The sequence below is a fragment of the Phoenix dactylifera genome, chromosome 9 (assembly GCF_009389715.1).
Source record: "Phoenix dactylifera cultivar Barhee BC4 chromosome 9, palm_55x_up_171113_PBpolish2nd_filt_p, whole genome shotgun sequence".
Taxonomy (NCBI): Eukaryota; Viridiplantae; Streptophyta; class Magnoliopsida; order Arecales; family Arecaceae; genus Phoenix; species Phoenix dactylifera.
The window spans coordinates 5,433,600-5,458,729 of record NC_052400.1 but is presented as its reverse complement, the minus strand read 5'-3'; the positions used below and the strand labels follow the sequence as shown (position 1 = coordinate 5,458,729).

The window sequence follows — 25,130 nt, the reverse complement described above, 5'->3', positions numbered from 1 at the left end:
TTCAATTATCACATTGGCTACAGATCAGATATCGAATAGCCTTCAAGAATGGCACCAACCAGTCAGCAAAATAATAATAATAATAATTCACAGCCAATTCCACTGAAGGCAGATAAAACAGTACGGCTTAAAACAAGAACCACTCAAACTCAAGGAGGAACTTCTGCTACCCATAAATCAGCGCCTGCTGATCAAGATTTAGGAATACCTGGGGATGAATCCATGTTACAACAAACAGCATTTAAGCAATAACAAATTGCTTAACTCTAAACAAATTCATCAAAGACACTAACACAAGTGATATATACAGCTGAAGTTGGCTCCATCAGAGACCCATTTAACCACCATTTCCAACATCGACAGCTTCAGTAGACTTCACAAAACGACCCTTTACTCGCTTCCTGGTGTCTGCTCTTAACTTCCTGGACTCATAACGGATATGCTTATCATATCTGTAGAGTTCAGACAATTTCGGAGAAGAAAATCATCTTACGAAGCATGAATCATAAAAAGAAGACTAAATGAGAGGAAATAAATAAGAAAGTTAATTCCATGCCTGCGAGTCTTCCTCTTCTCTTTGTACCGTAACATGGCATTTCCCCTATTTTGGGCCAGCAACTCGCTATCAGCTTTCGTGGTTGCTTTCACTGTCTCATTTCCTAGGAGCTGTTTGCCAAAGGAAATTTGTCTGGTGCTGCCACCAGGTCCAGGATCTTGCGAAGAGGAACACAAGGGCCGAACTGTAACTGATGCATTGTTGCCAGAGGCTGCTGGTCCATTGATTGCTGAATTATTTGAATTACTTTTCCATTTGCTGGTTGTGTTTACTGTGCTCAACTGGAGACAAGAGAAGGCAAGACAAGATAAAAACCCTATGCAATCAATTAACACAACGGTATTTTAGAAAAAAATAAAATAAAATTGATTTTTTTTCCAAGTGTTTGCTTTTGCCAAACATAAAAGGAAAAATTAAAGCTTTACATCAGAAAAAAACAAGGGATATATCACAGGAAAACATTATGTAGCCTTCAATATTTTGTTTTCGCTATGCAAAATATATGTACTGTTTGGCATTCTGAAAGTAGATGATCAATCAATGACTAACTCCGTGATACTGGGCTTTTGTGTGCATGTGTGTAGATGGCCAAAAGGATGCGATATTCCACTTTCATAGTAAGTACAGTTTGTACAAAGGAAGCAAAGTCAAGCTTGCTTTAGTTACGAATGTTTATTTAAAAAATGTACGAATAATTATCATTCCTATCAATCAAGCAATACAGGATGTTCAGCTTTCACAGTCATGTACTGTATAGTTGGCATTGGATATCATCATATCAAGCAACCCTCCTCCCCTACCAACTTTTGTAGCATCACACTCGTAGTCATGAACTGATAATAAAGTTACAAAATCAGGTACTCCTATATTTACATCTTGCAAGAACTTCTAGGATGTACAATTTAGCATGTACAAATGTCTAAACATCATTAGACAAAGAACCTAAGAAATCTTTCTTTGGCTCATTCATCCTCATGAAGCTGGCAAGTCCAGAGCTGACTTGTGATTTAATTCTTGGATGACTATGCTGCAGAATGGTTAGCAAAAGGGAACCAAGGATAGGTGTGGCTTCACATAGGAAAGAAGTTTGAGTAATAGGGTCAGTGTTACTTTATTTTTTGTTTCGCTATAATAAATAATAATTTAACACATTCAGGTCTCAGCTGGGGTCAAGGTCAAGAAATGGTTATCAGATAGCCAGAACAAATATGAGCATAATGGCCTGGCTTGAAGCCCATATTTCTAGATTTCTAACCCACTCTAAATGGTTCACTCAACAGGTGTTGGGTGCTATGGTAAACCACAAAATTTGAATGAGAAAGGGAAATTGCCAATCAGACCTATGCATATCACATGAAAAACATGCATGTGCATGCATGCGCTCAAACACACAGAAGCACAGAAACAAACATAGGGCTTCACTACGAAATAGTTCTTTCCAACCTAAGAAGTTGCACTAATGCTTCATCAGAAAATGAATACAGACTAACAATGTTACAGGATATGAGATGACAACATGGAAACAACACATATAAGGCCTAATCCTAGAGCTCTCTAATACAGGAAAATTATTAGTCTTGCTTCTAATATCATAACAAGTAAAAGTTATAGCTACTAGCATATGCATTTTTTTAATTATAGATATTGAACATTTTGTCTCTAATCACTTACATTTTATAGAAAATATAAGAGCAAGATGACTTACATTCTGAGACGGTATGTGACAGATGTTAGAAGGCAAGATATCTTCATTTGCTGAAGGGCAATTTGTGTTGTATTTGTCTTTCAAGATCTTTGTGGTTGCAAAGGAATTCTCCATGAGAAGATCATTGCAACTTTTGATAATAAAACCTCCACTGCTTGTACCGTATCCGATTTCAAGTGAAGAAGATTCAATGTGATCCCTTGACCTTCCTAAATTAAAATCCCATATCTGCAAGGTAATAGATATAACATATTACCAGTTCGAAGATATCTGGCCACTAAGAATGAACTACCACAAGTTGATTATAGACAGGTGTGCATGTAATAACATGAGTAATTTAACAAAAAAAAGTAACAAAAAGAGATACAGACGGGATGACAAAACCCACAAATTTTAGCTGCAGCTGCCACATAACTTCTCATTCAAATATCTAATCAGAATTAACTATGCATTTAATATATTGATTTTGGATAGAAGAAATTTTTTTTTGAAAACTCTGGAATATCCACTGCCAATGGGCTTTTTTAACTGGTAGATGATAGATCAATGAATGCACATATTTTCTGATGTAACCTACAATCGCTTGAGTAACCGCAGTCAAAATCCACTTCAATGTTTGTTATTCATATTGAGCCTTCTGTTAACTCCACTTACACTTTGGATGGAACTAGTAACCATCTATGAATTGTATAATTATAATAATAACAATGGTTACAGTATACTAACTATCAGAAAATGGTGAGCCTTTGCTGTCATCATCATAACAATGGACTTTGGTGAATGACTGAGTTTTTTTGAGGAGCCTACGTTCCTCCCTTGCAAGTCGATTAAGGAATTTTTTTCCCTTTCCTCATTGCCATGGATAAAGAAGCACAAAATCAAAATTTTTAGTTTTAAAAAAGCATTAAGCTGCTTAAATCCAAGATAAAAGGTGGAACCCGTGGGTAGTTTACACTGAGGTGCTTCTGCCTCACCATATCCTTCAAGTTATAACAGCTTAAAATCTTTCTCCACAGCCCACCAGGCAAAGGGCTCTCGCTTCAACCAGCTGATAGAGATCCAGATGCAGCATTTTGGATCATATTCATGCATTTTTCTCAAATAACAAGTTTGGGCTAAGATCTTAGAATATGACCATCTCCCAAAAAAGAATAGAACCAGACCAATATTGTACTCTGTGCTGGAGAAAAGATGATCCCACTAATCACATGTTTCTACAGTGCAGTTTTTTAAGAGATTCCCTCACTGATGCTCTGTCAAGATGATCCTTTTTAAAATGGACGAGTGAAGGTAGCCTTTTTTTTTCTGAAGGAAAATGGAGACGAACAAGATGGTGGCAAATATTTGAAGAAAGGAATAGGTTAATCTTTGACATTAAATATCCATTGGCCTTAGCTCATGCCAGAAGTCTTTGTAGATAAGTCTTTAACATCATAGACATTCAGTGTTCCCTGTTTGAAACTATTTGATTATTTTATAGATCCAAGACCCATTATTTCTAGCATATTGCTTGAATGAAGAGAACACTTTCATGTATCATTCTTCATCTATCAACAAAAAGTTGAGCTTTTGTAACAATTTTATTTTTTATATCCAGTGATGTCCACCTAAGCACTAAAGCACCTGAATCCAAATGAAGAATTCATAAGACAAAAATCAAAAAATATGTCAAGAAAATAAAAACTGAATCAGATTAAAGAAATTTCAGAAGGATGTTGAACCTGAGTGGAATGATCTGTTGGACCGCAGTCCCACAGCAGATCCTCATCCTCCACAAGCCTATCACTCCCCTTCAGCTCAGCGCACCCCGAGGGGGCCAGCATGAGCAAGGAGGTGTACGGCATCGGCTGCGACGAGCCCCGGTCGTCTTCGCTCCCTCCGGCGACCGTCCGGCACGGCGTCCTCGGGCTCAGGTCGGGCGGCCTCGAGGCCGCCGCCGAGTCCATCTTAACCAGCTCTGTCAGCTGCTGGAAAAGCGCCTGCTTTCCGACCGGGCTCTTCTGGCGCTTCGGCCCGGCATGGATCTCCGGGGCGCAGGGCACGTAGAGCTCCCGCGATACCGGATCTCCGGCGAGAATCGAATCTAGCGAGGGCCAGTCGGAGAACAGCTGGTTGGGGGCGGAGTGGAGAGGGGAAGCGGCTTCCTTGGCGGCGAGATCGACGCCCCAGGAGGCGGCGAGGTCGAGGGCGGAGGGGCAGCCCGAGAAGCCCTCGAGGGAGGTCCGTGGGTGTACGGTGGCGCCTCCGTGGGCGTCCCAGTCGCAGTCGGGGCAGAGGGCGAGGCCGTCGGCGGCGCAGCAGGCGGCGGCGGGCTGGGCGCCGCAGTTGTCGCAGGCGAGGGAGCGGACGTGCTTCCGGGCCAGGGCGTTGGCGGCGTGAACCTGGCGGTCGCACGAGAGGCAGAGACGGGCGTCGTCGGCGCGGCAGTAGAGCACCGCCGCCGCCTCGCTGCAGTAGTCGCACGGCATCCGCTCCGACCTCTTCTCCTCCCCCATTTCCCTCCGATAACCTAAAAATGAGATCTTCCGAGCTCCTTCCAAGAATATTGATCCTAGAAGAACGGAGAGGAGATCGTTCTCCTTCTACTCCATTTAAGCTGCTTCTCTTCTTCTTCTTCTTCGTCGTCGTCGTCTCTCCAGAGAGGATTGGATCTCAGAACACTAAGAGGATGAATCTATGAAACCCTAACCCCAACCCTGGAATTCTGCGAGGGGAGAAACGAGGGAGGAAGGAGATCGAAGTCCAAATACTTATCAACAACGCCACCGACTTCTCTCCCTCCCCATAGGGCAGAGAGGCGCGCATGAGGAGCACGAGGGATTTGGGGAGGGAGGGGAAGGGTGGTGACCAGCTGCAACAAGTCAAACGGCAATCAGGCTACAGGATGACGTGGAAGAGTTTTACTCGACGAGGGGAGAGGTGGAAGAAGACCGCGGGGGAGGAGAGGGCGATATTTGGAGAGTTGGGTGGACCCGCCACCGGATAATATCTTGCACTCCGCCCCTCCGCTGTTCGTATTTCGGCTGGTGCAGCGGCACGTGCGTCTCGCACCCTGGGTTTGGAATTTTTTAAAAGAAATCTGCCGGACTGCAAGATGTCGTGGCACCAGGGCATTACTTCCTGAGCTGCAGTTCTGACGAAGCACGGATTGGTCTTAGCAGTTCACCCGTCCGGGCAGCGCAAAAGTTATTCACTTCCATGTGTTAAACTGGTGATACAAACAAATACTGGGTCCTTGCTGGTTAGGATGCAAATAGGTCGCCAGATCATGGATGATCCCAATCTAATCTATTTTTTTTTTTTTTGAGTTCTAATATTAGACCTACACTCAATTCAATAGAAAACCAGATCGGATCGAAATCATTGCTAAAATTTCTGACACAACGGTCATTCGGGTTGAGTCGGGTCTATGCATAATCCGATCCCAACCCAAAAAATTCGAATCCGAATCGGAGTTTGGTTAGGATCTGATTCGGATCAGAATATTGGAAGCCAATGTAGGAATTACAAAACAGAAAAATAAACTATATACAATAGAACAAACAAATTATCACAATGAAAACTGTATTTTTCCTTTTAGAACCCATAGCTCAGATGTCCTGTATGTTCTGGTTGTCCAGATGTTGACTATAAAATGTTAACATAACAAGTTGGTAGTTCAAACTCGGAGGACCAGCAACGCCCTCTCAAATTCTAGGACGCGGACCACCACAGGCATAGTCTCAAAGGAATCCAACTCCATTTTTAAGCTCCTCACCAGTGACATATTCAAATTCCTTAACGATGGTAGAGTTAGATCACCTTTCCTTGTTTCTCTTTGGAAAGCCAATGACAATAGATCTAACAAGGCAAGGCCTAAAAAACAAGAGAAAAATCTTTTACAATATCTATCTGTTCTTTTATCATAGATAAAGAAAGTTGGATAAAGACAGGCTTCTTCTTGCCTATATGGAATCTTGGGAGGGACACTTTCCAATATTTTCGGAGATTCAGAGAAGAATCAAAGAAATAGCTCCTTCTTTCTATGCTAGAGTATTGAAAAAATATGGTCTTGTTAGGATAGGGGTGATCTATGATCTTGATAGTCAAGAGAAATTGCTGGCGCTCGAGTGATATAGTCTTTGGTTCGGGAGTAGAGGGAGAGAACCATTGTAGATTCCAGTCGAGACGATCAGGAAAAGGAGAAGGATAAAGAATGTCATATATCTCAGGAGCTAGATCAGTTTCGATGAACAAGTCAGAATTGCCTCAACAAAAATAGATGGAATTGAACCTAAAAAAGCCATTCAAGTTCGTTATCGATTAAGTATCAGTGGGAACATCAAGATGAATGAGTTAACTAAGTATCAGATCGACCAAATTGAACAAATGAGAGGTCAAGATCATGTTGTTCATTAGGCATTGAAGAGGGGAGAAAGAGCAGACATCGAACGATTTATTTCTATTTCTCGTTATCGTGGAATTCGTCATCAAGATAGATCACCCTTATGCGGTCAACGAACTCATACTAATGCAAGGACTTTTCGTAAGCAAATTTAGAAATAAAAAAAGGCTACCGTAAATCTTTGGTACTTGTCGATTAATCACACTGTTCAATAGTTCACTTTTTTTTTCGTTTGATGTCTTTCGCTGCTTACTAATCATGTATACGTATAGTAGGCCCCCTTCGCCACTCCACGCCTGGCTCAGCTTGGTCTCGCTCACTTCGCCCGCCTATCGTATCGGCTCAACTAGTCGCCCTCCTCTCAAATTCTAGGCCACGGACCACCTCATATATAGTCTCAAAGGAATCCAACTCCATTTTGAAGCTTCTCACCAGTGACATATACAAATTCCTTAATAATAGTAGAGTTAGATCACCTCCTCTTGTTTCTCTTTGGACAGCTAATGACATATAGGAAAGCTAAGATCTTCCTTAAGGATAGACCCATTCCTGCTGTATCAAATTATTGTACGCAACTATTCCAAAACTGGCTACTTTTGAACCAATCTATTGTACCTTTTTTTTTTGTTGGTGTCCTTTTAAAAAGCTTAAACTGTTAATCTGCAATATATTAATAGGTTCTGTTTTTGATAAAATTCGGAGAGGGACAAAAGCAAAATGATACAATTGTACACATTCATTCATTGCTCATACCTTAAGACTCTTTAGTGCAAATGGCGGTTGAGATTGCTAACAAGCAGCAATAAGTTATTGACAATCAAAATTCAAATGGGTCGGGTCGGATCTGAATTCAGTAAACCCAGACTCAACTCGAAAAATAGAATAGGTCCAATTTTTGAACCTGACCCGGCCCCACGGATCCTCCAAAATGAGTTGGGCCGGGTCGGGTTACAAGTCAATTCGATCCATTTGCAGCCTTATAGCTCTTTAATAATATTAATTTCTTTTTGTTATTTTTTAAAATAAGTAGATAAAGTTCTTGGATGATGTCAGGAGAGTTAAAATATATAATTTTTAGAATATTCATGTATGATTATCTCATAGAAATTGAGTCTGCTAACTTGTCCAATCCATATTTCTTAAAAATCTACCGAAGTCCTAGCCTAAATCCTAGGTTTTTTTCTTCCCACAAGATTTGTATTGAGAATTGTTGACATAATTCGTGCTCAAATGGGTGGTGCAATTCATGAATCTAACAAAAAATTCAGTCCAATTCTACTAAATTACGCAAACAGATTCTTAAAAGTTTGATAGAATCAAGCCTAACTAACATCTACGGTGGTTTGATTACCTTCCCATTATGTATAGCAAGTCTTAGGAGAGTCAGCACCAATACCACATTTCTATAAGGCGAAGGTGCCTACGATCATGCTTATTTTGCAATCACAAAGTTATGGTGATGAAAGTCTTTAGACTTCTTTCTTCAACAGGCAGAAACGAAACCTTAGCAAGGCAGCAACCCACACCATATAAATTTTCCCAAAAGATGACCTCAAATCAGAAAACTAGTAGCGCCCTAGTTATGAAAACCACCATTGAAGGGGCAATGTTGTGGCGTGGTACTGGGACCAATGAATCAGGCCTTGTGATATATATGGCATACTTATGTCAAATTAACAGCTAATGAATGTGATGGCGAGTGGAGTAGATGCTGCAAATTTCGAATTCCATCATTGCTTATATTTCATCTCAATTTTCAGTAAGATGTAACTATTCTTATGATCCCAAGCTAGTTAATAGTAGTGAAATAGGCGGTAGCAATTGCTGGGATGGTGGATATAAACATAAGCATTATTGTATAAAATGAACCACTCCATGCATGGATAAAATAGAAGACAGAGGGGTGCTCAGTCATCCTGGAGGATGACTCGGCCACGGTTATCAGCTGATCCAGGAGAGTCCAAGAATTGCAGGTGACATCCACCCTCTACTTCGTAACATCTGGGCTATGACGAGGGATGGAGTGGCATTTCAGGCTAAGTATGTTTTCCATGATGCTAATAAGGTTGTGGATTGGGTGGCCGCCTATGTGGCTAGCCATACGAATAATACTTTATGGGTTGGAGTTGAGAAGCTGTCTCGGACTCGGAGATATTCTATTTTCTGACTTTATTGGTTGTGTTTGTACTCATCAGATATAAATCGTCCATTCAAACAAAAAAAATAAAAAATAAAAAAATAAGTAGCAAATACTTAATTCAATAAGAGAAATGAATTCTCAAGGGTAAACAAAATAGTAAACAAAAAATAACTACAAACAAATCGAAGCTCCTGACTTTAGCTCTTGGGCAGGGGATTGGTGGGATGGTAGGGATGAGAATATCAATGGAGATACTTTTATTTGATGGGTCAGAAAACGGATGCCATACCTCAGCCACTATTGATTTAACAGGGGCTTCATGTACGGGTTTCTTTTATCTTTCTCTCTCCCTCCTTGGCCTTGGCTTTAAATCTTTTTCTTTTTAAGAACATCTTTTAAATGCTTCTCAAAAACTATATAAAAGTAGCTTTTATTTTATTTTTATTTTTAGCATCTCTTATTATAATAGCAAAGTCTTCAAGTTTGATCTCCCAGCTTTACATTTTTTGGTTTTTCTTTTGAACATTTTCTCACTTATGGTATGCTAGAGTCTTTTTTTTAAAAAAATTGAAAATGGAGATATTCCCCATTATTATATATACAGATAAAGATATAGGATCCTGGAATATTATATATAGGAGCTTTGAGCTCTTTATTTACGAGAACTATAGAGATGTACTCCAACATGGTGGGGTAGTGCATGGCCTCACCACGTCCTGAGGTGATTTACTGTAGAGTTTTTTTTTTTTTTTTTTTAAACAACGGCTGCTGATACACCTCTTACATAAGTATATCCAGTGGAATCAAGAAAAAAAAAATAACGCAAAGGAGGAGCGACAGCCGTCACACTCATTTAGAGGACCTCTCCAGAATGCCAAGCTACAAAAGAGGTAACCCAATCAGCGGCTTTATTTGCCCTTCCATACATGTGGGTAGCCTGAAAAGAGCCCAAACCCCTGACCAGACCGTGGATATCATGAAGCAGCAGGTGACCATTCCCATACCTGTCCTCGTTTCGTATCCAGTCGATCACCATGGTGGAGTCCCCCTCGAGGCATACACTGCCCACACCAAGTACATGCCTCGCAAAGGTGATACTCTCCCAGGCTACCTACAACTTCGTCCCAATGGCGATCAAGCCAAAAGTGCGATGCCCCCCAGTCGCAATCAACCTGGCGTTGTGATCCCTAATCACAAAGCCCACACCTCCATAAGCTCAATTAGCCGATGCACCACCGTCAAAGTTCACCTTGAGATGGCTATGGGGTGGGGGCTCCCAACAGACAAGGATGAACTTGGGCGCTGTATCAGCGGAGCAGGGATCCTAGATGTCCCTGGATATCCTAAATGAGATCGAAGCGGCAACCGTAGTGATCTCCGCAGCATGAAGAAAGGCTCTCTCCACCATCGTTCTCAATGTTGACCTCCTGCCCTCGAAGAGATAGGCATTTCTGTCTAATCAAATATGATAGACCAGGTATGCACACGTGACCCCCCACTTGGCGGTGCTCGATCTCCACAGGGAGTCCCTCAGGTAGCATAGAAGGTTCTTTGCCGACACCAAAGCCCTTGGTAAGGGAATGGAAGCCAACCTCCAGATCTGCGTTGCCCTAGGACAATCCAAGAGGGAATAGACTCCTTGGTGTCCGGGCAGACCTCACAAAATGGAGTGGTCCAAACACCTCTCCCAGCAAGCATGCTCTTGGTCGGAAGGCAGCTCCATACCACCTTCCAGAAGAATAGGGCCATGTGAGGATGTACTCACATCCTTCAGATCCAGCCACCGTCGATTTAATGAGCTGGCTCCCTGCTGAAAAGAGCATGAAGATCTCTGGTGGGTACCCTTGATCACTCCGTCGGTGCCCAAACCAGTCTGTCCGCCTCCTCTCTGAAAAGAATAGGTAAGGCTAACATCTTTTCCGCCAACTGCTCCTCGAAGGCCTCTCGGATCAGCCCCTCGCTCCACCTGCCCTCATCAAGGACGAGCAGGTCGTTGACTCTACACCTAACAAGCCTTGCCGTATCCACCATCATCCACAAACAACAGAGTAGCATCTCGGTCACCCAACTGTCCCCTAAGACATCAATGGAATTGCTCAAAAGAAGGAAGCAACACAAGAAAAACAGGCGCTCATCACCAATAGCCCATCTGACCGCAGGAAACACCAATGGGGCTCGGGCGCAAATCTTCCTCCGAATAAAGGAACAATGACGCCCAACCTGGACATCCGTCGCCGCCGAGAAGGCCCCATACTTAGCCCTCAAAAGTGTGTTTCACAGGCTGTCAGGTTTTAGAATGAATCTGGCTGCATGTCTTGCTGCAAGAGCATGCTGCCTCGCCACCAGAGAAAGTATGTCCAGACTACCACACCTAACATGCTGGCAAATCACCTCCCAAGCAATCAGATGAATACCCCCTCTACCATCTGGCTTCCTCTAGATGAAGTTTCTGAAGAGCTGTTCAAGGGTCCTCAGCGGAGCCACCAGAAGAATGGCGTTGGATAGAAGATAAGTCAAAATCGAGCTAAGTACCGACCTCACCAAAGTGGCTCTGGAAAAATCTTTATTCTTCTATTGAACTTTCTATCCACCATATTTTGCTTCAATCAGTTCCACCTTTCGGTCACTTTGGCCTGTTTTGAAGAAGACTCACGTACAGTTGCTTGGTAGTACTATCCAGATTTCTACTGGGGGTTCGAAATCTATATGTTTCGTGGTCTTTTGATAGGAGCATGTCTGGAACCGGAGCACTCTATTGTTTCGTTCTAACCAGATACATCAGGTTGTGATAGAGAGCATAGAATCCATTATCTGGTTCAAGATATTCTTTTGGTAGGGATGCTCTCTATTCTCCCCAGAGCTCGATTAGAGTTCTGTGGAGACATTTTTAACTTGAAATGAGATTCATTGTCTAGAGCCTGTGCTATGTGCCACAAGGATTCAAAAAAAAAAAAAAAACCCTTGGCCCTTGCCTTCTCACTACACTAATAGGTCTGGATACAATGTGCAATTAAAAGGTAGGTCTACAGGAACTTTTCACATTAAATGCCAAAGGCGATGGCTTAATCACATTGGATGAGCTAATGGATCTTCTCTCAATTGGCCAGCAAAAACATGATCTGAGTTTATGATATACATTTAAATCTTAATTAGCAATCTTACATTTTCAGTATCTTTGTTGCGTCTTTCTACGAGTGAAGTGTCTTGATTCTTGTATTTGGATATTCATTTTTACTCTCTTTAGTAATTTTATGTATCAAAATTTTTTATTTTCTTTTCTCTAAAGAATGGAAGAGAAGTCCATGCGAATTGCGAATTGAACCTAGAACTGCTAATTATTAAGTAGAGGAGAGCGATTAGCAGGGCAACCTTAGTTCATATCAACATTTTACAATTGACTTTTTGATAGTTGATAAGAGTGTCTTTTAAAATCTATCAAAAGACCTTGAGAAGTATTACAATTTAACATTATAGATGATGAACTTTGGCACAAAACAACAATTATTATAATAATTTTAGCAACCATTCTCTTTGTTATATAAAATTTTAACATTTAAACGAGGGCCCTAATCCATTTTGTATAATATTTATAATTGCACTATGCAGGTAGTAGTGCTCAGTGCGAACTGCATGCCCTATTGAATTTCATATTAGTTATTTTAGGAGTACATCTAAGTTGTTGTAATAAGTTGATTACAAATAATTAATGAGACACCTACTATTTAGCAGTACTTTTTTTTTTGCTTTATAATAAATCATCCTAGTTGCTGTCATAATGCATCATCATGTTCATCAACCCTATATAAGCAAATTAGGATATAAACCTTGGTCAAATGTTTGATTGATAATGCTAGCCAGGTTGAAATTTTCTCAGGAAAAAGTACAAATGCCTTTTATTTTGATGGAAAAAATAGGTGGCTTTAAAATTCTGAGATAGAAGTGAATATTCATGATAGAATAAATTTTTCTCGTCCTTACAAGTTGCTCAATCTCAGTTGAAATAGGTGTGTTTCATGCAATGGGAAATCAGAAAGCAAATATTAGCACAAAATTTGAGTGTAGTACTTTATTTTGATTAAATACTAATGCATATGAAATCAGAAAGCAATACAAGCGCAAAATTTGAGTGTAGTACTATATTTTGATTAAATACTAATGCATGTGGAGACAAATGGGGCTGGTCTATTTCAATATTTGAAATGTCTCAATAAACTCAAACAATCAAAAACTCTTTTTTTTTCCCTTAGGAAAAAAAGGTGGACAGATGATTTTCTATAATTAATGCCTTGTAATGAGCTGTGTTGTCTTTTTTTGAGTGTGAATGGAAGTAAGGTACTTCCCCCATGTAATGAGTTGTGATGTCTATTTTTGAGTGTAAATGGAAAAAAGGTGTTTTCCTATGCAATGAATTGTGATGTCAAACACTAATTTTTCTGTGTCTTCTCTCTATGACCAAGTCAAGTTGTGACCCCCATGCGGAAGGAAGTCGAAAGAGATTTATGTCACAAAATTGAATTGGTAGGTCTCATTATCCTTGGAGGAAATGACCAATGCCAACTATTTTGATATGCATGAATCAATCTTCCTTTTCGCATGCATGTTGCCCACAAATGTTTTAAATTAGGGCCTAAGTTTCCATCCCCCAATTCAAGGGAAATTATACTCTGCACCAATGTAGTCATGCACAATGCCAACCACTTGATCTCGTTTCTATGGTTAATCACTGAGACAATCACATGATGAATTGAGCTTATAGAAATGAGAGCATGTGATTGGCATTGCGCAAGGCCACATGGTGCATGCAGTGTAAGAAATATTTTTTTTTATTTTAAAGAGTTTGCAATACATAAAGTTTCTAGTAAAATCAAATTTCCAAATGTCATGCACGCGACGGTCAAAGGTTTGTATGTGGAACTAAAAGGTCTAACTATTTTCTCAATGGGTACACGGATGGTAGGAAGGTAGGATTGATATGCATTGGTGATGCCATATTAACCATACACCCTGGAAATAGCTTTTGAGCATGCATTGGTGAAACTAAATTAACTATACACCCTGGAAATGGCTTTTGAGTATTGACGTAGCATGCCCAAGAGGGTAGGATTGAACTAAAGCGTAGGCTTTTGAATTAAATGCCTTACAATGTCATAAATTGATGAAGATTATTTCACTCTCTCACTAAAATCATAACGAATCAGCCATTCTGACACCCGACCCTCTGAAACCCAAGGCTTGGCAATGTTGCTGCCTACCTTCCTTCGCAACTTGGTATAGCCAGGGTGCTGTGCTTTAAGCTAGAGCTAGGTCAACTTTGTTAGCTCAAGCTGGCTTGAATTAAACAAAGATCCAGATCATGGGATATAGGGTCCAAATCTATGTCATCATACATAATTCTTCCTCTTTCGTTTCCTGATTTCATCTTCTGAACGAAAGTTTGAGGGTGGTTCTCTGGACCCTTCTCTTCTTTCAATATATATATATAACTCTTTCTAATGAACTTGTCTAAATAAGAGTATATTCTTGACTTGATTCGAATGGCATATAGACTAAAGTCAGATCTAAAAAGGTCAAAGTCATTTTTTATCCTCTCCTTTATATTAATGTAACTAGTAGTTGGAGGTATGCCTTCATTCTTATTACACATTTCCATGATATGGACGTATGCCTTCATTCTTTGATATTGACTCTAGAATTTGACCCCAACCCTGTATTGAATATTAATTCACCTCTAGACAAGGTCAGCTCCTCTAGGTTAACACTTGATTGGTTGATCTAATAGGTTGACCTTTCAAATAATCAAACTCAATTCCATTTATTCAAACATATATAATGGACAAAAATCAAGCCAAAATTCCTACTTCAAATCCTCAAAGAGAAAGGCAAGAATTATTATGACCAAATACAATTCAAACTCCTTTTTTACCTTTTTCTTTTAAGGAAATAATCAAGGTAGAAATGACACTATTTTGAGCTGAATTTGAGATCTCTTGAAAGAGGAGTCAAGATAAACCAAGTTGAGAGACTTGTAATCTTGTATAACAACAACTTGAATAAATTATTAACCATGGAAAAAAGTGAAGGGAGGGAAGACATGCACTTAGAATATTCTCTCCAATCTTTTATGACATGACACACTAATAATAAGCTAATATAACCAAACGAAAATGGGGAGCTGGTCAACAGCCACGGAATGGGTAGAATAACCTTTGATTGGGAGGCCCACACCAAAAAGTGCACTCGCGGACACAGCCGAGACGGACCGACCCCACGCTATTAATAAGGCTGCAACCAAAAAGCTATGGTGGGCCCACCATTGACTGTCCCGACCTTGGTAAACTGTTCGATGGGGCCCACATCAAGCTGGGAAAAACGTGCATGCTGAAAGCTTTGGGGTCCACTTCGCATTGCCGACAAGCACGTGATCAAAATAAAGTACACCAAACAGCCAAAAGGTTGATTGCATGTTGCACCAATTATTGATATATTTCCGAAAATTCATGCCTTTTTTTTTCTTGATAAACATGATGTTTCTTTTTCATCTCGTGCGCATGAAAAAAGGATTTGCCAGGAAATTGAAAGAAGGAAGTAATTTGATGGAAGAAAATAAGAAAAGTGCAATGAAAATTTGAGCTAAAAGAAATCTCAGAGAAAGTAGCTTTTGATTTGGAAGGAACAATTTTTAAGAAAAAAAATTCCTTTCATTTCTGCTTTTGTTCCCCTTATTTTGCCAGTAATAAGATATGACCCAAGTCTTGGAGCACCAGCTAAATTTAGAAATACATATATTTGATCTAACTTAAGTTGAATTTTATGTTATAGTGCATGTAGGTTTGAAATCTTACAAAATTTTCATTTGCCCTAGGCCTGCTTTTTTGTTTAAAAGACATGACCACTTATTATAAACTTTTTATTTTTTTTTATTTTGTTGAGAGATAAGGAAGGAATGCATTGGCTTATTTATCGTGGTAGTTTCGAACTTAGAACCTTCTCCTACGGAATGATTTGGCCATTGAGGTATTTCTCATATCATAGTTGTTGAGATCTAAATTTGAGTTTTAAATTTAGGTCCTTTACAAGTTTCTTGGTAGTTATATGCATCTCAATATAATTATTATGGGTGGTGCAAATCGGTTCAAAGCATTCTTATTGTATATTCCATTCTTATGGAATACTAATGATTTAAATATTATTTTTGTATCAACAAAGCTCCTTCTTAGAATTCAGTCAAAGTTATGGCATTAACTATTGATTTAAGATTAAATCCTATACACAAGAAAAAGTACTCACTGATAATTGTGGTTTATGTTACATAAAAATATTGTTTCTTAATTTTTTCCACACTAACTTGAATTCCTATACCTTCTTGTCATATTACATCCCTAGTCATCCTTGGGATGTCCCTTAAATTCATCAACATATTCTTAGCAGACAATAGGTTAAAAGAAATTGTCATTTGTAACACTTATATGCTTGATAGAAACCTAAACAAAAAAAAAAACTTTGAGGGCGACGTCTTACCTTTGGTCCGATATTACACATGTCACCTATAAACAATAATTGAAGACCGGGAATACTTTTTCTTTCTTTTGGATAAGAACAACTTTTCATCTAAAATTTATATGAATTCCATTCTCTTTTATCATCATCATAATAATTTTCCATTGAGAGCCTTGTGTCCATGAATACATGAGAAGCCAACTCTATAGCTGATAATTGATAATTGAACTACAATCAAACTTGGATGTGTTATAATTTGTATCATTATGTGTCAGATCTTTACAGCTAACCGCTCGAAGATGGGATAAGATAACTCGCTAGTGGCTATAATATAAGGTAACAATATGCACTTTTCTTAAGCATGTACTGTAACAACTCATGATCTCACCCAAAATAGCTAGCCGGAAGGTATTATTTGGGTTCTTTAATCCTGTATAAGTACCCAAGATCTACCCAGCGAATAACTGATGTGGGACTAAACACACGCCCGCACGAGTCCTCACATACTCTCCCGTTCAAGCCCTGACGTCCTCGTCAGGCTAAGGGTTCATATCTATTCAAATCTAATCACAAACACCACGATTGGCCCGTAGTCAGCCCCAATAGATCCGTACTGCAGTGTCCCCTAGTCCACATAGGTTATGGGCCGGGTCCGCTCTGATACCATTTGTAACAACCCAGGATCTCATCCAAAATGGCTAGCCGGAAGGTATTATTTGGGTTTCTTGATCCTGTATAAGTACTCAAGATCTACCCAGCGAATAACCGATGTTGGACTAAACACACACCCGCACGGATCCTCACATGTACCATCTTCATTAACTTATCTCTTTTATTCTGCAACGCAAGCTTTTGAGAAAGATATGTTGGAGCCCCTCATTTTAGTTTTTCTTATTCATATACATTACCTATGTTATATTTAATTTTAGATGAATAAAACTATCTTAAGATATTATTTTTTCAATATGAGTGTGAGAAAAGAAGAAATATTAAAAATAATCTATGTTTAAGCATTGATGCACCTAATTGCAACCGATGTTTATTGGTTGGATCAGATCCACCTGCTGAGCAATCTAACTATAAAGTCATATGCACAAAATGGTATAAAAATAGAAAAACACATAATACAACAATGTTTGTATGTATTTTTGCATGGTTAGAGCAGTCCATTAGCTCTGCAGGGGACCTAATTCTACTGCTCTATAACACCACTACTAAAGAAGAGGTCCTACAAATAAGATAGAGGTCCTACAAATAGGGGAGAGGTCCTACAAAGTATTTACCTAATCGCTGGCTCTTAGATATTTCCACGCTACTACCGAAGCAGCACGTGCAATAAAGCACCACTAGAGATACGTATCCAATTGCGGTAAGCAAAATCTAATATTGCTAATATTATTATCATTTTTATATGGTGGGGATGTACAAGGGGTGACGTTGGATTGCTATATAAAGTACCTTTTGCGCCTATTTGGGAGTCGGGCTCTTCTTAGCGAGCGTCATGCGTGACGCTTCCATGCCCCCTGCACGAATTGTAAGAAATACTCGTTGTATCTGAAGACCTCTAAGAATATCTCATATGATGGCCAGTTTACCGAAGTGTCCAGTTTGGAGAGCCACGGAGATCAAAATACGAGATCCGGCAGAGAGCTCAGGGGTACAAAGTCCTCCCGTAGAAGAAGACATCCCTTGTCGACAGCCCAATCTGCCACCTGATTTCCATCCTACGGGACATGCTGGAAGAAAATCGGATCAAAGCAGGGATCTATGATATGCAAGTGTAGTATAGTAGACCTGGTGTGGCCTAAATCTGACATGATTCTAGTATTTTGAAATAATTTAAATTTAAAAAAAATTAAATTTTTGGCGGAATCCAAATAAGAAAAGAGATTATGACAGATTTAAATCTAAATAAGAAAGGAAGCTATAGCAATCCCTTGATTTTTCGCATTTTTGGAGACCAGGATATAAGTCTCTAAGGCCGCCCTTCCGTGCCACTAGAGATCCAAGCATCGTGCGAATAAGATCCGCGTCCTTAAAGACCAAGATGCAAGTTTCTAGAGGCCGCCCTTCAGTGCCACTAGAGATTTAAGCAATGTGTGTACGAGATTTGCATCCTTGGAGACTAGGATTCGAGTCTCTAGAGGTCGCCTTTCCGTGCTATCTAAGATTCAAATGCCGTGCACATAGGACAGGGATCGCCGATCATAGCTATTGCTGAGCTTCCAATCCGCGCATCCTTGGGGACCAGGATGTGAGTCTCTGGAGATTGGGATGTGCGACCGTCGACAAGAGCTATGCCAAGTTCTTAGGGCGAGCTCCCATTCCGCACATCGTCAAAGATTAGAATGCAAGTCTCTGGAGACTGGGATGAGCGTCCGCTGATCAGAGCATGATGAGCTCCTATTCTGTGCTCTTAGGTCAAGCTCCAAGTCCGTACATCCTCGGAGACCAAAATGCAAGTTCCTATAGACCGAGATGCGCAACCCCCGACTAGAGCCATGCCGAGCTCTCAGGCTGAGCTCCTAGTCTACGCTCCCAATCTATGCATCCTTAGCGACCAGGACACAAGCCCTTGAAGACAGGGCAATTGGCGGCGGCCAAACCCGGTGGAAATAATCAAAACAGAGGTGCTATATTTTAGAAGGAACATCGGCGATTACCGGCTCAAACAATGGAATCCAAATCCCAAAACACAAAGGATGAAAGAGAGAGAATGGAGAACTCGTACCTTAGTCCGGCAAGGCTCTCCGGTACCTTCTCCGGTCGGATCGATGGTGAAAACCTCCTATATCTGCTGCGAAGAAACAAAAGACCTCAACCTTTAATAAGAGATCTTCTAAGGTGGATGCCAAAGGAGAGGAAGAGAAATCCTTTAATAGCTAAAAATCGGTCCAAAGATGGTGAGCCCCAATCCCCCTCGATCTCCTCCTCCTGGCAAGGATGGAGGAAGAAGAGGACTCCTATTCCGATTCTTCCTCCCCATGCACATGGCTGTTTGGGCCTTTTCTCGACGGGCTGTCGGCCCAAGTCACGTGTGGGCCGGTCGGTGGACCAGGCCTGACAATTTTGGTGCGTGCCAATCATTTTCTTGGGGCATAAACGTTCCCCAGTTTGGTGAAGTATGGGGAGCCTTCTGCAAAACAGAGTAAACAGTGCTCGTCCTCTTGAGAAAAGTTCTTACATTCCTTTCCTTCTAGATTTTCCAACACAAGGCAGCAATCAACTGATTTCTGGCTCTTCCACCTAATTTCTTGAGGTTCAGTCTTCTCCAAAGTGTCCAAAGATCATGCATGCTAGTTGGGCTTCGAAATTATGGGGTCCTTTTTGGAACAATAATCTGTTTTACCTGTGAAACCGGGTGCTTCGGTTTTAATGGGCGTGGGAAAATAGGTGGCTCCCTAACTTTCCTCCGAATCTCATGGGTAGCCATCTTTTGGATTGTGGGCATCTTCTACTTTTATCATGGTCGATCATTATTATCTCTTCTTGCCGAAAGGAAGACATGATCAAAGCAATTTGATAACAAAGGCAAAGAAGGCTTCACAAGACTAACTCTGATTCAAAGACAAGTTGCCTAACTAATGTGCTCTGTTACATTGCCATGGGAGAAGCATGGTAAAGCATGCTCTGTGTCTCTCTTTCCAGAGTTCTTACTTATCCACAGCTGTGACTCCATGTGCTGCCGACACCTAGGAGAAAGATTGCAAGGATTATTCACATCAATGTGGACGCTGGTCCTCTAGAGATCACAAAGAACATATTCTGTATGGAGGAGACTGCAAAAAACAAAGATAAGAAAGGCAGTCATATCCTTCAGAGAATGCTCCGGATGAGGCAAATTGGTATGTGTTCAGATTGTGGAAAGTCGAATCTGATCTCCTCTTTCCCACAATATTAATACACGTACTGAAGCAAACAACATCATCCCACCGCAGTATCTGTATAGTGGAAGAGAGGTCTTACATGGAGATAGGAGTCTGACTTTGATAGCCAAGGATGATCTGCCTATGTCCTCTTCGAGTGTTTTCAGTGTTTCAAAAGCTTTGGGTGGTCTCGTAGGCAGTCTCCTTGGCTAGTTTGAGCGACTTTTATCCGCCATGCCAGACCTACATCTCTTCCCCATTAGTCCTATCAAGTACGTGAGGAAGAAAATAGATGGAAGGTAAACAAATGCATGTTTTAAATAATGCATATATATATATATATATATATTGATATAGATATATAGATATGTAGTTCATCAACCAGAGATAGACTGGTCATCAACTTTTGGCATGTCAATTGTTCTATTAATTGACAGGTATAAGTGCATATTTGAGTACACACCAAGATTTTGGTCAGCTGGTTGGAGCGTCTTGATTGTGGGTTGAAGTCCTGATTTTAAACCTGGATTTTGGCATTCTAACCATATTTATTTCAAATGAAATATCTTGTGATTTTTTAAATATATATACCATACTGTAAGTTTACCGATGGGCCTTCCACTGTAGTAACCATTTACAATTGATCACTCACTTTAAAAGTCAATTAGAACAGATCCTTCCCCATTATACATCGTTTAATTCAAGATGTGATAGTTTTAATCTTAGAGTTTCTTCATCCATGCCTTGTGCACATTATATGTTTTGCTACATAGAAAATAAAATAAATAAAATGCTTTCATTGCATTTATTACTTCCATACCGGTACATGGGAAAAGTTTTCTACGTGAAAAAGTTTGAGATGCTCCCTCAAGCACAAAAGGAGATGAAATGGTGCAAGAATATCAAAAGGACAATTAGATCTTGACCTACATCTACCAAGTGTTGGGCAAGTTGACCTTCAAGAAGAACTTGAGAGTGAAAACGGCGAAGGAAGCATGAGACTTTCTCAAAAGAAATGTATGGCGAATTTGAGGGAGACAAAAGGAAAGCCAAATCAGATCGTGATCATGATCATGAGAATAGGAAAGCTCACAATGACCTATGTCTTGGTAAGGTAGCAAGTTTAGGTAAAATTTCTCTTAATTCTAAATAAATTTGTATTCTTGACTTGTCTTTCGAGCCTATACAAGACATGAAAGAAGCAAAAGCTATTGATTGAAGAGAATAAGAAAGCTGCAATAGAAGATTATATATGATGATCCCGCTGAAGATGCCATTCAAGTACACAAGCATGATCAGGATGTTCTTGACCAATTTATCATGGTTGGTAACATTACAAAAATTCAGATTTTTACTGACAAATAATTACTCATAAAGTTTTTTACTTTCATCATTAAAGGATTTTGGTAACCAAAATTATTTCATCGCTTGGTGGTCAATAGAGGACCCACGGCTAAAAGTTTTAGTGACAAAAATATAAAGTCGTTAAATGAACTATTATATCTAGTGACGAAACAGGTTGTTAAAGGCAACCATTATGGCGATTTTGTTTGGAGGATAAGATTAAAAAAGTACTATCAAAGAGTCTGCAAATGATGACTTGATAAGGAATTAATGATCAAAATAAATTTTAATGAGGATTTAATGTCGTCGCTAACAATCTTCTTTTCTGACGATTTTTTTTTGTTCACAAAAAGCTAATACGTTTAGTGATGAAATGAGAATCATCATTAAAGACAAAGATTTTGTAATGATTTTTTTGATGATAAAAGAGAAAAAATTATTGGTAAATGATCCAATGGAATCCCTCACTGTATCTATTATGCGGTCGGATTTAGATGAAAATCTTATGGATTTGAATATGGTTTTTTATATATACACCTTTTTAAGGATCAAACCTAAGACCTCTTTTATAATTTCCTACTACTTAGCAATTATATGAAGTTATACTTTATTATACTTATTTAAAGTTTTCATATTATAAAATATACTTATTTTAAATATTTTGTGATATTTTTTATTTTAATAATTAATTATTTTCATAAAAAATTAATCATCTTCTTTTTAAAAAAACAAAAGATAAATAAATTTATTTTATTATTTATAATATTATGAAACTCTTTCACTTAAAATATTTAAAATATCAATAATTTTAATTGATGAAAGAAATATTGGACGCTTCGACCTCGGGCTGGACCGACCTTAATATAAACCAAGGTGAATAACTTCGGCTCCAGTCGAAGAGCCATTAGCTAAGAAGCCGATCGAGATGTGCCGACAAAGTATGACAGTCCTGTTAGTGGGCTGTCATGAAAGCGACTGGCTGTTGCGATAGCTCTACACTCAGCGCACGGCTTAATTAGGTATTATATGACCAAGTTATGGCCTTTGAAAGTTTAATTTATTATTTGATGTTTTGATGTAGTGGATCTCGCTTCTGGACATCATCCAACCCTACCCATAATAGCCAAATTGTTCTACATCAGGTATGGTGATGTTTTTGGACCATATTTGCAAGTTATATATCTTTAAATGTATGCCATGTTGTGCTGTCACATATGACTGATTAGAATTTTTAACACTTAGGTTAATATATCAAACGGGAAGCTTTTATGGTCCTTTTACTACCTAATCTGATTTTGTTAATTTTTTTGGGCTTTATTTTCATGATGGTAGTTTGGTATCTTGAACATGCCTAGGATACATGATTAATATTTATTATGGTTTTTGATTGTATTAGTTATTAGTAATAGATTTAGATGTAATTATGTTCAACATGTATCATGGATATTGATCATTAATTAATGGCATGAGCACCATGTAAGATGTGATATGTATTTCCTAGATGGCTAGTGGGAGCGTATATATTACTCTCACTAACCAGATCCTAGATGATATAGATGTACCATCTTATTTATGGTTTTTAATTTAGGCCATATGTTTTTCCAATGATGCATCGTAAGTTGATTGATATTCATGCATGATGATATCTTCCATGATTGACCTGATAATTGTTTAGATGAAACCCTAGATTAAGGGGAAGGATCTTGATCCGATTGTACCTTGTTCACGATATTCATCCAATTGATCTCACAAATTTTGTATTGCATGTATAAGACTCTTCATGTAGGTTGAGGACGCATTGATTGAACATTGTGGGATGGTGGCATGGTGTGTTGTAACCTGTGATATGTTTATGAGTTATCAATAATTAAATTAAGGACCTACAATAAAAATCTTATATAGGAATAGTGGATTAGACATGATGTGAGGGTCTTGACACTTGTTTTTAAGGCCACCTATTTTTGAATTTTTATATATAGAGATTATCACGGAGGTGCCCATGAAGCATGGAAGAACTGGACTATAGCTGCACAATGCAAGGACTCAATCTGCACCGGGACACATAATATGAAAATTCTAATGCCACCATGCTCATGGGGACCATGATGCGACTTAACCATTTTAGTTTTATAAACATATTTTCCTCACGAGATATAAATTGCATATATGATCTGATATACGTTGTTGTATGTTTGTAATATTAGTACACATGCCTGTGATGTGCTCTCTTTCTCTCTTTCTCTATATATATATATGTATGAATGAATGTATATAAAGATGCATACATGTATACATATATATTCAAGTGGATGGGATCCATAGGGGTGATTGCATAGGCCTAGGTACTCAAAATTTGCTCATAGCTGTGAATGAGGATGGGCATTGCGCCTTAAAGCTACTGTGATGGATGGTGATGGCATGGAGTTCCTCTTTCATTGAGGTCAGGCCTCGTCTTAACATTAGGTATGCATCACACTAAATCACTATTAAGTGAAGAGATATGAACCAGGTGCATGAGCATGCAAGTGGCCCTTGGATTTGAATGGTATGACAATTCGCTAAAATTCAGAGGTCAGTAAGTTTGTGGCCAAACCTATGTATTGACCACAATATATATCTTGGACTTTGACCTTTATAGGAAGCACAATGGTTTACTATATCTGAATACAAATGAAGGTCACAAGCTGTCCAACATGAAAACTATCATAATGGCATAATGTCTATATCAAAATAGAAATATGTCAAATATGTTTGTACCAGAGCCTAATGATAACTTTAAATTTTTTTGAAAATAATAGTTTTATAAATTATTATGCATATAATTTATTATTTTTGAAACAAACACTAAGAACGTTTGTTTTAAAAGGATGTGTGACATGACTTAGGGTTCTAATGGGCCATGAAACTATATGACTAAGGGTCCCATAGTGCGACACTGCATGGTAATATAGAGGCATTAGAAAGATAGGGTACTGAATTATAAAATATGGCTTATGTAAAAATAGAAAGATCAACTAGTTTCATTCTATTCATCAAAGGATTAAGTAATACAAAATGGGCTCCATATTCGCATACTGGACCACATAGCTAATATGTGACTAAAAAGACCTACAGGGGTAGATTTTTTTATTGAGTGGGAACCTGAATTAATCTATCCTAGTAATGTATGTAGTATATGTCATCTATCTCTATTTTAATTAGAACTAGTTTCCAACTGAGGGGTCTCTCGTTACTTGGACCACATAAGCTCCAAATTATATTGGAGAAGAGATTGGACTAGGAAATTAGCTAGGGTAAGGTGATTGGGCTAAGCTAGGTCAAGTAGGACTAATTGGCTTGGTTTTCTTCAAAAGTACTCAGGTTAGACCCAAGTAGGAGTCGGTCGCTAGGGTTGGTGTCCTTGCTATATGAAGTGCCCTAAGTGGAGCATGCTTCTACAAAGAAGGTGGCTACCTGCCAGGCCATTGCCCCTTCTCCCTATCTACTTGGAGTCCAAATGGGATTCCTATGATGGGGCGAAATATAAGGGTATCTCCCTCCTCCTTTCCTCTCTAGGATGCTGAAACCTGTTGGGACTTAGTAAAGAGGGACATTCCCCACCTCTATAGCGTAGTAAATAGGAGGCATATCCTAGCCTT

At 39.2% G+C, this 25,130-nt stretch overlaps 1 protein-coding gene across 1 annotated transcript; it reads right to left on the bottom strand.

Annotated features, from left to right (window-relative positions):
- Positions 1-62: 62 nt before the first annotated feature.
- LOC103715325 (zinc finger protein CONSTANS-LIKE 13-like) lies at positions 63-5,156 on the bottom strand. Its single transcript, XM_008802910.4, has 4 exons — positions 3,983-5,156; positions 2,262-2,489; positions 557-837; positions 63-452 (listed from the first exon to the last, which is right to left on the bottom strand). The coding sequence occupies exons 1-4, from the start codon at positions 4,754-4,756 to the stop codon at positions 338-340; spliced, it is 1,398 nt and encodes a 465-aa protein (XP_008801132.2). The 5' UTR covers positions 4,757-5,156; the 3' UTR covers positions 63-337.
- Positions 5,157-25,130: the final 19,974 nt, after the last annotated feature.

Bases quoted from the DNA above. Each gene is read 5' to 3' on its own strand.
- LOC103715325 (XM_008802910.4), bottom strand. From the start codon at position 4,756: ATGGGGGAGGAGAAGAGGTCGGAGCGGATGCCGTGCGACTACTGCAGC. The intron at 838-2,261 runs GTAAGTCATCTT...TCTTGTCTCCAG, and splicing joins GTCACATACCGTCTCAGAAT to TTGAGCACAGTAAACACAAC. The intron at 453-556 runs GCATGGAATTAA...TGAACTCTACAG, and splicing joins GAGAAGAGGAAGACTCGCAG to ATATGATAAGCATATCCGTT.